At 43.1% G+C, this 17480-nt stretch overlaps 1 protein-coding gene across 1 annotated transcript in view; it reads left to right on the top strand.

The window, feature by feature from the left end:
- LOC142257887 (serum amyloid P-component-like) overlaps positions 1–12939 on the top strand; it is an 83046-nt gene extending 70107 nt beyond the window's left edge. The window contains exons 2-3 of the mRNA XM_075330158.1: positions 5917–5980; positions 10517–12939. Coding sequence (XP_075186273.1) covers positions 5920–5980; positions 10517–11127 — 672 coding nt within the window. The 5' untranslated portion in view covers positions 5917–5919 and the 3' untranslated portion in view covers positions 11128–12939. The remainder of the gene's footprint in view (positions 1–5916; positions 5981–10516) is intronic.
- The last annotated feature ends 4541 nt before the right edge of the window (positions 12940–17480 follow it).

Raw genomic sequence — 17480 nt, 5'->3', positions numbered from 1 at the left:
TTACAGAGTACACACAATTCAATATTTACACATCTAACATGGATTACCCATGTGCCGGCTACTTCTGCAGGGGTGGGCATAAACCTGACCCCTCTATAAGAGGAGAGAGAAAGAGTCAGAGACCACAAGAATAATACATTTTGTTTCAATAAGATCTGTCTTACTTAGTGATAGTGATGGAATCCAGCTCTATCGTACATATCACCAGTCCTGCACCCAACTATTCTCCAGTGGGGACTTCTAATTTCCGATGAACAAGTGTTGTACTGACCACCAATGTACAAGGTATGAAAATCCACTTGTTAAGGCCACTTTACACACAGAGATAAATCTTTGGCAGGTTGCAGTGAAATTGTGGACAATCAGTGCCAGGTTTGTGGCTGTGTACAAATGGAACAATATGTCCATGATTTCACTGCAACCACAGATCTGCCAAAGATTTATCTCTGTGTGTAAAGTGGCCTTTAATCTGGGATATTATGTTTTAGTTATAGGGAATATTAGGAAAGCCCAATTGGTTGGTGAAAATAACATTCACCCACTCTCTGATGCTTCATCAGTGTGGGAGATGGTGTCAAAAACCTTCTTTTTTGGAAATTGTGAAATCAAATCTCAAAATGTTTGAATTCACATGTAACAGCAAATTTAAGGAAATTCTATTCTAACTCAATCCTCAACAGATCGATCTGCTCCTCTCTAGATTGGACTCAAACCAATTTTGTTACCATTCCAATCAGAGATGAGCACAAAAAACACAGTATCAGAAATCTATCTTCTAAAATCATTACTCCCTTAACAATGTCTTTATCTATTCTGGCTATATTTCGATCAGTGGAATTCATCTTGTTGACCTCAACAATGAGCTTCTTGAGATTCCAAGTGCTCGTTAAGCTACCCTGATATAGATTTGCTCAATATTTAAGCTACAAACTCTGATGACTTAGCGTAAATGAGGAAAATCTGGCCACTTGTGCGTGGATGAACTATTATTAATTATGGCAGATGTATTGTTCCTTCTTCAGTAAATCAAGAGACATTAACTATTGTTTTATGTAAGACTGTTTGGTGCCTCTTTCTGTGGAATGTCTGCGGATTATGGATTGCATCAGGACCTTGCAGTATACTAGTCTGAATTTGAAGGACAGTTATACAGTCTAACTAAATCAACAAACAATGAGGAAACATCCATGATTATCTTCCTCCCAATCTTGTGGGACACAATGCCCTAAAATGGGACCTAAAATGGGAGCTGAGAGATATAAATAAAAGGGACTGCTTCTGTCACCATGTGTCATTCTACAGGACTTCAGCCTAGGATCCATAGTTCCAGCTGGAAGATACCAGAACTGCTCCACATATCAACACTGAGCTCACAATGAGCCTGTCACTTCGCTACATGCCTCGCTGTGCTCAGTCAGCTTCCTAAGCTTGCTGCTATCTCCTCTCAGTGGGTGTCTGACAAAAGCGGGGTGCTGCTGACTGGCATAATTGACTGTGTATGCTCCGAAGTCTCAAACATTCTAATCCATGGAGCGCCAGCAGATGGGCGATACTCTGTTGCTTGCACTATCTTGTGTTCTTGCTGGGAATGTAATATATGCTGTTGGCCATTTGGTGACCCAATAAAGTCTTACCAGAGTGTGATACCTGTTGCCTGTGTAGTGTTCTGCCCATGGTGAAGGAATACAGGGGTTCAGTGGGATGAGCACTGGTCCGTTCGGTCTTTCTAAAGACAGCCAGGCCAGGGCACAAGAGCACCCTCTGACCCTTGTTTCTCTGCACAAACCTCTTATTCACAATATTTTTTTCTTACTCTATCAGATTTTGGATGCATGACAAGAATATTTGCTTGTTGCTCACAAACCCCACTAGCTTTACTGAAGGTGTGACGCTCCTTAATAAAATAAACATAAAAGCTAAAATACATAATCTTTAAATCTGTCCTCATACAATGTCTACATTCTCAGGGAAGCAAAAGTAGTGCAGGACTGTACAGAGAGCAGTGCAAGAGTGGGCTTCTTTGAAGGTACGTTCGTTCGTTCGTAATATTGAGGGATATATCGTAAAACATGGTGGTTTAAGGTATTGAAAGAAGGGGGCAACACATATTGAAAACATATAATATACATGCTCATCTAAGGGTAAATTGTATAGAAATACAGTTGATTGAAAGTTTGTGACATTGCCTAAAATCATGGGCAATCTCCTTGTCATTTACGGACAAGTGTGTCCATTTTGGATAATATCTGTTTAGAGAATATGTCTCTTGGCCATAAGCTTCAGCAATTACTGCCAGAACCGCTACTAAGAAAGGGGCCACGAGTTTGAATCAAGTTAGAAAATCATGAAACAATATAGGTTTTAAAGAGGCTCAAACTGGCCCACCAGGTAACAGGTGAATTTCCAAGTAGACCTTCTCTTATCCTTAACATGAGTAGTGAGTGGCACCATACCTTCGATTCACTATGTGCAGACAAAAGCAACATCTCATCATTCATTCAACAAACTACCAGGCTTATTATATACATTCAAACATCAACTTCCCCCCAAAGGAAGTCAGATCACAACGAAACGCACGTCGGGCTGCACGCACGCAGACTTAACAGACCCTTAATACAAATAATTACCACATTAACGTTTTCTTATGCAGATATGCTATTCTGGCTATAGGATTACTATTTACATTGATGGCTTTATACTTTAACAGGATCACAGGACTTTCTAAGATTGACTTTATACCCTTATACTGTGATTCCTGTAGTGGTTATTGATTACCTATAATGGTCCTTTATTTTCCATCAATTTCTGCTGTTGCCATTTAACAAACCCTGTGCTTTATCACATTGAGCCTAGACACTGTATTATTACTTGAGAAATATTTTCTATTTTTTGTTATTGTATTGTATTATTGCTGTGGTGTTTTGACCTACATGCATTGCATTTTCCTATTGCATGGAAGGTCTTTTTGAAATACTCGGTCGTTGCATGACACCTAAATTAGGGATTTTTTCATTATATATTATTACAGTTAGGTCCAGAAATATTTGGACAGTGACACAATTTTCGCGAGTTGGGCTCTGCATGCCACCAAATTGGATTTGAAATGAAACCTCTACAACAGAATTCAAGTGCAGATTGTAACGTTTAATTTGAAGGTTTGATCAAAAATATCTGATAGAAATTGTAGTAATTGTACACATTTCTTTACAAACACTCCACATTTTAGGAGGTCAAAAGTAATTGGACAAATAAACCAAACCCAAACAAAATATTTTTATTTTCAATATTTTGTTGCGAATCCTTTGGAGGCAATCACTGCCTTAAGTCTGGAACCCATGGACATCACCAAACGCTGGGTTTCCTCCTTCTTAATGCTTTGCCAGGCCTTTACAGCCGCAGCCTTCAGGTCTTGCTTGTTTGTGGGTCTTTCCGTCTTAAGTCTGGATTTGAGCAAGTGAAATGCATGCTCAATTGGGTTAAGATCTAGTGATTGACTTGGCCATTGCAGAATGTTCCCTTTTTTTGCACTCATGAACTCCTGGGTAGCTTTGGCTGTATGCTTGGGATCATTGTCCATTTGTACTATGAAGCGCCGTCCGATCAACTTTGCGGCATTTGGCTGAATCTGGGCTGAAAGTATATCCCGGTACACTTCAGAATTCATCCGGCTACTCTTGTCTGCTGTTATGTCATCAATAAACACAAGTGACCCAGTGCCATTGAAAGCCATGCATGCCCATGCCATCACGTTGCCTCCACCATGTTTTACAGAGGATGTGGTGTGCCTTGGATCATGTGCCGTTCCCTTTCTTCTCCAAACTTTTTTCTTCCCATCATTCTGGTACAGGTTGATCTTTGTCTCATCTGTCCATAGAATACTTTTCCAGAACTGAGCTGGCTTCATGAGGTGTTTTTCAGCAAATTTAACTCTGGCCTGTCTATTTTTGGAATTGATGAATGGTTTGCATCTAGATGTGAACCCTTTGTATTTACTTTCATGGAGTCTTCTCTTTACTGTTGACTTAGAGACAGATACACCTACTTCACTGAGAGTGTTCTGGACTTCAGTTGATGTTGTGAACGGGTTCTTCTTCACCAAAGAAAGTATGCGGCGATCATCCACCACTGTTGTCATCCGTGGACGCCCAGGCCTTTTTGAGTTCCCAAGCTCACCAGTCAATTCCTTTTTTCTCAGAATGTACTCGACTGTTGATTTTGCTACTCCAAGCATGTCTGCTATCTCTCTGATGGATTTTTTCTTTTTTTTCAGCCTCAGTATGTTCTGCTTCACCTCAATTGAGAGTTCCTTAGACCGCATGTTGTCTGGTCACAGCAACAGCTTCCAAATGCAAAACCACACACCTGTAATCAACCCCAGACCTTTTAACTACTTCATTGATTACAGGTTAATGAGGGAGACGCCTTCAGAGTTAATTGCAGCCCTTAGAGTCCCTTGTCCAATTACTTTTGGTCTCTTGAAAAAGAGGAGGCTATGCATTTCAGAGCTATGATTCCTAAACCCTTTCTCCGATTTGGATGTGAAAACTCTCATATTGCAGCTGGGAGTGTGCACTTTAAGCCCATATTATATATATAATTGTATTTCTGAACATGTTTTTGTAAACAACTAAAATAACAAAACTTGTGTCACTGTCCAAATATTTTTGGACCTAACTGTATATAGAAGCAGAGGTAAATTTGTGAAAAAAGGTAATGTAATATTTGCTTGTAGCTGAACAGTGGACCCTCAAGGTCAATGTCACTGGGGGGTCTTTGTGCCCCCTTGTCCTACACTGGTTTTGTATGTTTTTACACTTTGATCCTCCCAAATATTGATTTCTGGATACTTAAAAAAATTATTTGGTAAGAGAATATTTTGGAAATTTGATATTGTGTACTGATGAAGAACAAGGATTAAAATGAGTAAAACATTCAACGTACAACACTTAAAAAATAACTTAATTTCTACAGTATAAGAAAAAGAAAAATAACTACTATTTTTTTTCTGTAGTCCTAGTTTACAAAAAGCACCAAATTGGGGTTTCTTGGACCCCAAAATCATTCTAAGGGGCCACCCAGAACAAATAATCTTGGGTTTTATGGGTTTAATAAGAAGAAGACCATAGTCTACTAGATCTTTGAATCATGTTGTATTAGGGATTCAATATCATGCCAGAGTCTTGACCCACCGGTGGATCCTCGGGTACCCTGGTGGGCAAATCTGAGTCTCTACAAATAAGTAATTTGATCTAGAGGATGTAAGGTTCTAAGTATAAGTCGATTTGGTGATTTTTTTAGTCAACCAATTGTAGTCTGTGTAGTGGGAGCTTAATTTTAAAAAAGTTTGAGCGTGAAAATTATTTAGTCATTGAGTTTGATATCTTCTGAAAATGCAAAGCATAACAAGCCTTGGGCAATGTGGTCACGGAAGAAACTTGTTACAGTTCTTTTGCTGTAATTTAGTTCCTTTTTTTTAATCTTTTTGTCTTGGGCCATGAAGACCCCTTCAGTTATTATGACAGCTGCGATGTGGGTTTTTGAGGGGAGTGTTAGAGTATTAGGTAACAGGAAGCGTTTTGCTATACTTTGTGCCGCCATCCTGAGATTATCTACACTAGTTATGTTTTGATGGTTTAGTTTGGGGTTTTTTTTCGATTCAAAAGGGAACTAGTCAATCCAAAAAGACATTTTAACTTTTGAATGTAACAGAGTCCCATGTGTCCAGTTTAGGATTTCTAAAACTAAAAACAACAAATATCTTAACTACAATTTTTGGGTTGCACTCGTTAGTCAAGTTGTTTAAAACCTATAGCGTCAAATAAATTATTCTTGTCTGATGTGATGACACACACTATCTGTACAGTCTAAATTCTGAATATGTCACAATGACATGTCCTCATGCTCTTCTATCCGTAGGAAATGGAGACGATGATCATTCTACTCATTTTTGCAAGTGTTTCTGGCATCCTGGGTCAGACAGGTAAGTTTAGACTCCTGCAACATTACACCAATCTACTTCTACAGTAGTCAAAACTGTACATGCAGAAGAGAGGGCTGATAGGAAGGGTCCATCTTATGCTGTTTCATATTGCTATTATCTCATGTGCTGAAATATCAAAGTCCACTGTTGGCCCCTAGATTTATATGTCACCGGTTAGGCTAGTGGTTAGAGGGTTATTCTCAGCTATAGAATTAGGTGTTTTGCTCTAGTGCTTGTCAATGCAAGCAATTTTTCAATGTACTGCTTACTACAATTTTCAGCCGTTCTTGATATATTAACACTTTTTTCTCATTGGCTTGGATATTGACCACCTGTCGCACAGAGTTTTGCACAAACTTCCAAGACTGTCATGGTGGCATTTGGCGCTGTTCAGATTGAAATCTGATACTCTGCTTGATGGATTCTCTGGTGTCTGAGACCAACACAGGCAGACTCCTCGAGTGTTGACCTACTGTCTGCTGATTCACAGGCAGGCTAGCAAGAGTTAAGCCCGCTACACACGCTTCAATATATCTCACAATCCGTCGTTGGGGTCAAGTTGTAAGTGACGCACATCCGGCATCGTTTGTGAGGTATCTGCGTGTGACAGCTACGTGCGATCAGGATTAAACGCAAAACCGTTGATCGCAAACACATCGTATCATTCTCTAGAATTGAGCGTTTTGTTGCACGAACCTAGTGAATTGTAACATGTGACATGCCTCATACGATTTTGGTGTCTGAGGCTATGTGCGCAGGTGTGCGCTCTGCACCGCAGCTTACAAAAGGTCCGCTTCAGAGCGCAGCTGAAAAGCTGCGTTCTGAAGCGCCTCACAATGTCTGTCATTCACTAATCTCTGTCAGTCCGTCACTATCTCTGCATTCACACTGCTCCGGCGGCTTTTACTGTTTTGAAAAAGCCGGCCGCCCATTAAACAATCTCGTATTCCCTGCTTTCCACGCCCACCGGCGCCTGTGATTGGTTACAGTGAGACACGCCCCCCATGCTGAGTGACAGGTGTCACACTGCACCCAATCACAGCAGCCGGTGGGCGGGTCTATACTGTGTAGTGAAATAAATAATTAAATAATTAAAAAAAACGGCGTGCGGTTCCCCCCAATTTTAATACCAGCCAGATAAAGCCATACGGCTGAAGGCTGGTATTCTCAGGATGGGGAGCTCCACGTTATGGGGAGCCCCCCAGCCTAACAATATCAGTCAGCAGCCGCCCAGAATTGCCGCATACATTAGATGCGGCAGTTCTGGGACTGTACCCGGCTCTTCCTGATTTGCCCTGGTGCGTTGGCAAATCGGGGTAATAAGGAGTTATTGGCAGCCCATAGCTGCCAATAAGTCCTAGATTAATCATGTCAGGCGTCTATGAGACACCCTCCATGATTAATCTGTAAATTACAGTAAATAAACACACACACCAGAAAAAATCCTTTATTAGAAATAAAAAACACAAACATATACCCTGGTTCACCACTTTAATCAGCCCCAAAAAGCCCTCCATGTCCGGCGTAATCCAGGATGCTCCAGCGTCGCTTCCAGCGCTGCTGCATGGAGGTGACCGGAGCTGCAGAATACACCGCCGCTCCGGTCACCTCCACGCAGGTAATGAAAACAGCCGCGCAATCAGCTGCTGTCACTGAGGTTACCCGCTGTCACTGGATCCAGCGGTGGCCGCGGGTAACCTCAGTGACAGCTCAGCTGATCGCGCTACTCACCGCCGCTCCTATCACCTCCACGCAGCAACTGAGGTGAGTAGCGCGATCAGCTGAGCTGTCACTGAGGTTACCCACGGCCACCGCTGGATCCAGTGACAGCGGGTAACCTCAGTGGCAGCAGCTGATCGCTCGGCTGTGTTCATTAGCTGTGTGGAGGTGACCGGAGCGGCTGTGTCTGCTGCAGCTCTGGTCACCTCCATGCAGCAGCGCTGGAAGCGACGCTGGAGCATCCTGGATTACGCCGGACAAGGAGGGCTTTTTGGGGCTGATTAAAGTGGTGAACCAGGGTATATGTTTGTGTTTTTTATTTCTAATAAAGGATTTTTTCGGGCGTGTGTGTTTATTTACTGTAATGTACAGATTAATCATGGAGGGTGTCTCATAAACGCCTGACATGATTAATCTAGGACTTATTGGCAGCTATGGGCTGCCAATAACTCCTTATTACCCCGATTTGCCAACGCACCAGGGCAAATCGGGAAGAGCCGGGTACAGTCCCAGAACTGTCGCATATAATGTATGCGGCAATTCTGGGCGGCTGCAGGCTGATATTGTTAGGCTGGGGGGCTCCCCATAACGTGGAGCTCCCCATCCTGAGAATACCAGCCTGCAGCCGTATGGCTTTATCTGGCTGGTATTAAAATTGGGGGGAACCGCACGCCGTTTTTTTTAATTATTTAATTATTTATTTCACTACACAGTATAGACCCGCCCACCGGCTGCTGTGATTGGGTGCAGTGTGACACCTGTCACTCAGAGTGGGGGGCGTGTCTCACTGTAACCAATCACAGGCGCCGGTGGGCGTGGAAAGCAGGGAATACGAGATTGTTTAATGGGCGGCCGGCTTTTTCAAAACAGTAAAAGCTGCCGGAGCAGTGTGAACGCCGTGCAGCGCCGGGGATCGGGGATCGGTGAGTATGAGAGAGGGCTGCTAACTTCAGTCACTTAGGAGATTAGCGGTCACCGGTGAGTCCTTCACAGGTGACCGCTAATCAGGACGCGACACAGACAGAGCCGCAGCATGACAATGAAGTCGGGTAAAGTTCACCCGAGTTCATTCTGACAGTGCGGCTCTGTCTGTGTCTGCTGTCATCTGCCATTCAGCTCTGCTACATGGCTGTCTGTGGCTGCTGTCATCTGCCATTCAGCTCTGCTACATGGCTGTCTGTGTCTGCTGTCATCTGCCATTCAGCTCTGCTACATGGCTGTCTGTGTCTGCTGTTAGCGGCCATGTAGCAGAGCTGAACGGCAGATGACATAGTAAAAACGCATCCCTACACAGTACACACGCTTGGCAAGTCAATAAATAAAAAAAAAAAAAAAGGTGCCCAATGCATACGTCACAGAGCACATGATCTAAAGGATCGCACACAAAATTGACCAATTTAACATAGACTACTAACGCTCGTGTGACAGCAAATGAACGACCAACGTGCAATCTCATAAGATCCCGTATGCAACCTGGGCGTGTCACATCGCAAATGCGATTGTACAACTAATTGCAACGTGTAAAGTGGGCTTTAATCACTGCTGGTTTGCTTGCTACTTTTATCACATGTTGTGGGGAGGCCTATCACATCTGCTTCTATCGTATTTATGGTGGTTGAATCCTTCCACCCATGCCAGCTATAGTTTGTTAGAGCAGTCAGACTGTGGAATGCCCTACCACAAGAGGTAGTAATGGCAGATACTATAAAAGCTTTTATATCAGGGCTGGATGATTTCCTCAGTACACACAACATTGTTGGTTATAAATGACTTAATGACAAATGTATAATTAGTGGAGGAAGGTTGAAGTAACTGGACCAAGGGCTTTTTTTCAACCTATGTAACTATGTTTTTGTTGGTGTGTGAGGTGTGGCGTCCCAGACTTATTGGTGAAAGGTGTGCTCATTGCTAGTGCAGTTGTAGAGTTTACCCCTGTTGTTTTGTAGCTTCCTTCCTGCTCTTGTTTTCCTCCTAAATCTCTTTTTGTCTTAACCTTTGTGTGTGCCTGCTGTGTGACAAGAGTTTTGGTTTTCCCTTGTCTGTCTTGTCTTTATCTCTTGGTTTCATCTCACTCCTGCCCCGTCCCTCCCTGGGGGGAGGGGTAATCAGATCAGGACTGGTCAGGAGCAGGACCAGGAAAGAGTATCAAGCCTCTCCACCATCAGTAGTATCCCTGAGGTTAGGGATAGCATAGGGACCCTCTAGCTTGTGGGACAGCTTAGAAGCCCCAGTTCCCCGCTATCCCATAGTCATCATTACACCACCAGTGCTAAACAAAAAAAAACAAAAAAAAAACAAAAAAGAGTGCAGTGCTTACAAGCTCTTTTCTAGTGAGCTTGTAAGCATGAGTTCAAAACTGGCCAGGATTGCTGGAGTACGACCAGCCTTAGCGCAGCACTTACAAGTTAGATAACAGCTGTGGTCAATCTCCTAGTCAGTGAACTGTAAACAAAACAAAAGTGTTAATATCTCAAGGATGGTTGCAAATTTTAACAAATAGTAAATAGCAAAAGATAAGTACTAAACCAGAGTTGTGCAATAAACATAGTCATAAAGCCAATGTTCATTTAACAATGATGAAACAGATCCAGGTATGTGGTAAAATTGCAGTTGTCAGGAAAGTTGTCAGTCAAGCCAAGGTTATGTAGTTGGTGGGCAGTACATGGAAGAAGTAGGAGAGTTGTAAGAAGCCAGGTGATACATATGTCAACTTACCCTTCGAGAAAAGGAGCGCATTGGGGAAGTAAATATCTTAGGTCACAACACTGATATATCGTGCCTTGTAGTAACCACAATAATTAACTTGTTCCAATACAGACATGGCTTGCAAGTCACTCATTTTCGCCAAGAACTACAGTTTCCCTGCAGAACTCACTTATGAAGGAGGCCAACTTTCCAAGTTCACCGTCTGTCTAAGGTCCTGCACAAATATGACTGAGAGCATCATGTTCAGCATGCTGAGTGGAGCCCGACACGACTACTTCTTTATCATTCTCGGTGGCGATCCCGACGCCAACACTGGCCTGATCTGGATGAAAGGACAAAGAGTGGATATTAATTTTCCAACTGATGACATTAGACCAAGGAGAAGTATTTGTCTGAGCTGGGATTCCCTTAACGCCAAGATGGTGCTTTGGGTTAACGGAAAGATAATTGAGATAAAAGAGTTTGAGAAAAGAGGAATAGAATACGTCAATCCTAGGATTTTTATAGGACCAGGACAAATTTTTCTAGGTGGGAAACCAAAGTTGGGTATGGGAGAAATCACAGATGTCCACGTGTGGGACAAAGTGCTGAACCCATGGGAGGTCAAGGATTATTACCATAATAAGAAGGGAAGAGTTGGTAACATTATTAACTGGAGGGCTTTACAATATGATGGAGCCGATGGGGATTTCATCATTGGTCCATTTCAGTGTAACTTTTAGAGTTTTTCAAACAATATGTGTTCTTTTAGAAAAAATATCTGATTAACAATGCAAGTTGAGATGAAGAATGGCATGGTGTGACGAATACTAAAGGTTCTGTATATATTACCGGGGTTTGTTCAAACTTTCCAGCGTTTTTCGAAAGAATGATGCAGTCTTCAGCACTATTAATAATGTCAAAAATACCTGAATCTATCTGGCACCAATGAAAAAAATTATGTGTCAAAGGTCCTGTCTATATTCTAGGTTAAAGTTTTACAGGGGCTTACTCAAGATCAATGTTCTGGAGCACATTGCTCCCCTGTCTCCCAGCTTCCTGCCTCCTGGGGAGGGAGCGACGTGATCCTGAACGATTGACAGTTTTGGCTAGCAGCATGGTAGAGCTGCTGGTTCAAACTATGTACTCTCCGGTGATTCATGCAGAGGCAGCTTTGCTTCTGGACCATTGGAGCAGTGTTATGACTGGATCTACTGGTTCAAGCACTGCTCCTAGGAGACTGGCAACCTTTGAGAATGTAGCAATGGCTGGTAACATAGGGAAGAAACTTTAAACTATAGTATGAAAACCCCTTTTGCTCTTGTGTGAACAGAGCACTCAAAACATTCAACAATTAAGCCTTAAAGAGGTTATTCTATGTGAAGAACCAACGGCTTACCATGGGTCTAAATCCTTTAAACCCTGGTGGTTACAGAGGTCTACATCATGATAACTTTGTGGAAGAAGATTCTGAATAAAGCTGGCCACATAGATGAGGTAACTGATGGCCGAACAATAGTTTGGTAGACAGCCATCTCTCTCAACTGCCCCATACAGATGAGGGCTCAGTTTGGTTGATGGTTCATATGTTTTCAATGGGGAGTATCTCATCTCTTTTCAAAAAAAGGATTTATTGGCTTAATTCCAACATCCTGATCCCTCTCTCTCCCCAACATTAAAGTTCTCCATTCAATAGACTACTGTTGATATTGGTGGTTTTGGCCAGTGTGTATGGGGGCACCTGGACTATTTGTTTAGGGAAATATTGATCGAGCATGTTCAATTTCAGACTGTCGATCGTAATGTCTCCTGGAGGTAAGCTGTTGGCAGACACGTCTAGTGATGGTTCTCTGGTGGAGGATATCAGAGTGCTCGACCATACTGGAGATCCAGCTCAGCAGGCTTCTGACCGAACGACTGGCCAAGCCATCATTTGTCCAACAATCATTTGATCGCTGTGGTAGGCCTAATTGTGTGGAGAGTGTAGGAAGACACCAAAAACTTCAGATGGAAAATAGCAGCTGGTTGGGTTGATGGTCATCTACTGTGTAGTGGGTCTTTAAATCTCTGTATAGTACAATTTTACAGACTGGGTATAGGCCAAAAGTAGACATTTTGGCATACAACAGTACAAATGAGGCCTATTTATTTGTTTGGTGTATATATGCCAAAAAAATATTTCAAAAACGGGATGGTAACCTAGCTGTACATTGCCAAAAGGCTATGTCTTTCCATAAGGGGTTGTCTCGAAACACAATTCTTCATATAAAGGCCGAATAACTTCTATACGAAGGGCAAATAAGGGTGAAGATGGTTCAGAGATACCCAACCTATGCCATTTTCTGCCTTGTACTGCACTGTTAATCAGATTTTTGGATAAATACATTTGAGTGAAACATTTTTTTATTGGTTAAAAAACATCTCCTGTTGGTGGATACTGTTGAAGAAAATCATTTAAGGTAATGGCAGGTTTAGCATATACCTGAATGTGATGAAATGTGGCAGCCTATTGTGGGCTTGTGATGTATGATCCCTACCGTGCATTAATTATACATGTCCTTGATAAAATTTGAAATATACTTTGTGCAATCATCTAAGTGTTGTATACAATGTAGTAATACACAGAAAATGAGGCATCATGCACACACGCATAATATGTATTTTTTGATCATATGCTTTAGTTTTTTACTCTCCTTTTCCCAAGAGCTATAACTTTTTTAATTTTCCGTCCCCTCAGCCATATGAAAACTTTTGATTGTGTCATACACTGTCAAGAAAAATGGGCAAAAAAAATTCTAAGTTCAGTGAAACGGTGAAAAAAAATATAAAAAATATTGGAAGAACAAGGGGTGTAGCAGTCATGATTGCAAAGGTCGCGACTGGACCTGGGGGTGGAGGGGGCCCGCTGACCCCCAGCACCTCCTTTAGCTGTATATGCCTCCGAAGTTGTACATCCAGCTGAAATGCATTGCAGCACGGAGATCCGTTGGGTCCCTGCACTGCAATACACGCTGCCAGCCAAGCAGAGGTCAGCAACTAATGTCAGGGTGCCCGTGACTGGGAGTGCATGACAGTGAACTCACGCGTCCCCATAGCAGCCAGACTGACGTCAGCTGCAAACCACTGCAAACACAGAAGGTGGACTATATATACCAGAAAGGACCCAGAATAAAGACATATCTACCAGGGATAGACCCAGGATATGGACAAATATACCAGGAAGTGGCCCAGGATAACGACATATATACAGGGAGGGACCCAGGATAAGGACATATATACATATATACCAGGATGGGGACATAGATACTAGAATGGGGACATGATATATATATATATATATATATATATATATATATATACATATATATATATGTCTCAACATATACTAGGATGGGGACATAGATGCCAGGATGGGAAATATAAATACCTGGATGGGGCCTTGAATGCTAAGCATATATTCCACGATTATGGACATACTGTAGATACTTGGATGGGGAACATATATACCAGGATGGGAAATATACTGTATATACCAGGATGGGGCCTAGGATGATATAGACCGGGATTGGGGACATATATACCAGAATGGGAAATATATATACACCAAGATGGGGCCTAGGATGGTAAGCATATATACGCGGGTGAGGGACATATATACCAGGATGGGGACATATATACCAGGATAGGGAACATATATACCAGGATGGGGAATATATACCAGGATGGGAGACATATATACCAGGATGGGGGGACATACATAAGAGATTGGACTCAGGATGGGGGACATTAGTACACGATAGGGGGCATTTTGTGTGTTTTTATAGGATTTAGAATGCTACATGGGCCCATACATCTGACCAGCAAGCAGGGGAATGCCCAGGTCCGAATTTTGTACCAGGGCCCATCAGACTTTAGTTACCCCACTACAGAGGAATCATCTTACCAGGTCACTTTTATTGCACAACTGAAAACTATAAAAATAAAACCTGAAGCACAATGGCAAAATTGCATTCTTTTCACCATTTTAAAGCATGTTTTTCTGTAAAAGTAATAAAGAATGGTGTCATTCAAAACAGCAGCTCGTCTCACAAAAAACAAGACCTCGTCTGGCTATGTTGCCAGAAAAATTAAGAAAAAGCTAAATACTTGTAACATAATCCTGGTATCTGATGGCAGGATAACGGTGTCATTGTAATATCTGGGATCCATTACTGAGGCCACAATCAATACCAATGACGTTTTCCATACATCTGCATAAAAAGCATTAGCGGGAGGCTTGTGTGCCACCAAGAAATTCATTACGGGGTCTTTACGAGACCATCTTGTGTTAAGACCTTAAGTATGTAATAGAAATCCCTTGTGGCATCTCCCCTGGGAGCTTAAGAGTCCGCACGACGTCCACATTCAGCCCACACGCTGCTCATGGCCTGCCCAAGCCTTTGTCTGTCACTGCACTCACTGGTTTAAGATGGATTAGAAAATAAGGACATTTTGCTGAAAAGAATAATTGGCCGCGGAGGTCACATTATCTGCAAAAGCCCCAAAATGGAGAAAATCAACACGTCCATGAAAAATATCTATATGTGTTTACACTGTGTAATAAAACAGAAAAATGATCAACGGCAAATTATAAATCCTAATGATGATAAATGCACGATCGTAATATCGAGTTATCTAATCACATCTAATATCAAAGGATCTATAGCGATCAATCTAATTCTATATGTGATTAGCCATCATTTTTCTATAAAATTATCTGCATCTGATTACATCCATTTATCTACCTTAGGTTGACAATGAGATAGATCTATCTATCTTTCATCTATCCCTCTATCCCTCCATCCATCCATCCCTCTATCCCTCTATCTATCCTTCTATCTATCCCTCTATCTATCCTTCTATCTATCCTTCTATCTATCCCTCTATCTATCCCTCTGTCTATCTATCTATCTATCTATCCATTCTGTCACGTCCAGACCAGAGTCCACTCCTGTGATATCTGCTTCGATCACCAGGTGCCTCCTTATTCCCACCATGGACAGGGCTGGTGATGGGAGAGGAGTTAGTGCCAGTGGCTCTGGTGGGCGCAGGCTCCTCTCATCCTCTAAGCTGGGTTTCCCTGGGACCTGCAGTACCATTGGCTGACTGCTGAAGTTACCACCTTTCAGCTGCAGCGAATGAGAAGGCACCACACCCTTCTTATTCTCCCTCCTGTCTTCCTTGTTTCTGGTTCTCGTCCTGCTCTGTATATTGATCCCTGTGTTTTGACCTCTGCCTGATCTATGACTACTCTCCTGCCTGCCGTTTTTGTACCTTGCTGACGTCTCCAGTTTGACCTTAGCCTGATTTCCTGACTACGCTCTTGCCTGCCGATGCCGATTTTGTCCCTTTTTGTACCTCCTGGTTTGACAATGCCTGTCGACTACTCTCATCTGAACTGCAGCCTTCCATAGGTAGCGATCTCCGGGGCCCTGTGTAAGTCCAGATCCCTGTATAGCGGTTAAAGGGTTTCAGTGTTCTCGGGATCCTGCTTTGTGAGCGGTTTTCCTCTATCCTGTCCATTACAGCCCGTCTGAGTCTGTGGTTCCAGGTAGATGTTACATTATCTATCTCTCTCTCTATCTATATCTCTCTTTCTATCATCTATCTATCCATCATCTATTTATCGATCAATCATTTCTGTCTATTCATCTCTCATATCTATCTCTCATATCTATCTATCTATCCATCCATTATCTATCCATCCATCTATCTATCTGTGTTGGATAATTCCCATTGATAACGGGAATGATAACACCCAGGTGTCAAATTCGCCATTCACTTCCAAGAGGAATAACAGAAATAGTACAAGTTTGAAAAAATATATGTAGCGCCCCTGAAGCCATCAGGGAGCTACAAGGTACTGCATCCTCACCAGGATGCAGGGCCTATCCCCTAGGGCCCTGGAAGACCAGTGCCGGTCACACACAAACACTTCACAAAATCTCAGTTTTCCTCACCAATCCCCCATAGAATGGTACAAGGCTAGGGTCGGACCAATGGATGGCCGCATAGAGGTGGAGCCAGTCCAGTCCACTAGTTGACCAGGTGGGAGGGGCAGACTGTGGACAGTCAGAGAAAGAGAGTTGAGGAGTGAAGATGGACGTGAAGAGATGGACTGACTTGGAGTGAGCAGTAACCTGGTGCCCAGAAGAGTAGTTGCCGGTGGAGTTCTCCCGGAACTACGCACTGATGGGGTACAAGACCCTAGGATAGGCAGAAACTCCAGGCAGGCCTGTTAACACCTGCACAGCAAGGGGACCATCAAGGACCTCGCTGACCTTACAAATCCGAGACTCAGTAGCAATGGGAGAACCGGGGACAGGACCAGAGACTGCAACACCACAGGGTTCACGCTACTGTAGCGTCCCTGAGACCCTCAGGGCACTACAGCGAACTGCATCGTCTTGGGGATGCAGGACCTACCCCCTGGGTCCTGGAGTACCAGTTCCGATTCCACATAAACACGACCAAAATCCTAGTTCTGCACTCCACACTGGGCATATAGGGTTAACCATGTAAGGGGATAGTCACCATGGGAACGAGTCCCTGGGTATAGCCAGCCTAGTGGGAGGGGTCAGCAGTTAGTCGGTAGTGAGTCGAGCGACACACAAAAGAGGTGTGCGGACGTGCCTGAGTTTGGTCCGTGTAACGGTAACCTGGGGGCACAGGAGAGAGGTCGCCAGGACAGGTACCGGAGATACTGCTGGGACCGGAGCACGCACGGGGCACAGGGCCCTAGGTCAAGCATCAGTTTCAAACGGTTTGATAAATATCTGCCCGCTGAGGACACCTACACGGACTTCATGGAACCAAATAATCCGGGAGCATTAGCAGTAAACTAGGATCGGGGTTCAGACACTTACCTCCCCACAGGGTCCGCTGTTATGATTCAGGGACCAACGAGGATCAAAAAATGCGGAATCCCAAATGGTAACAGAGTGGCTGGAAACTTAACGGATTGCAGACCTAATCCTGACACACAACAAGAAGTAGCCGTGGGATGAGCCTATGATGACCTAGTCGTCTCGACACCACCGGAGAACTAAGTATTCTT

The sequence above is a fragment of the Anomaloglossus baeobatrachus genome, chromosome 12 (assembly GCF_048569485.1).
Source record: "Anomaloglossus baeobatrachus isolate aAnoBae1 chromosome 12, aAnoBae1.hap1, whole genome shotgun sequence".
Taxonomy (NCBI): domain Eukaryota; kingdom Metazoa; phylum Chordata; class Amphibia; order Anura; family Aromobatidae; genus Anomaloglossus; species Anomaloglossus baeobatrachus.
This window is presented reverse-complemented; position numbering and strand designations above follow the sequence as displayed.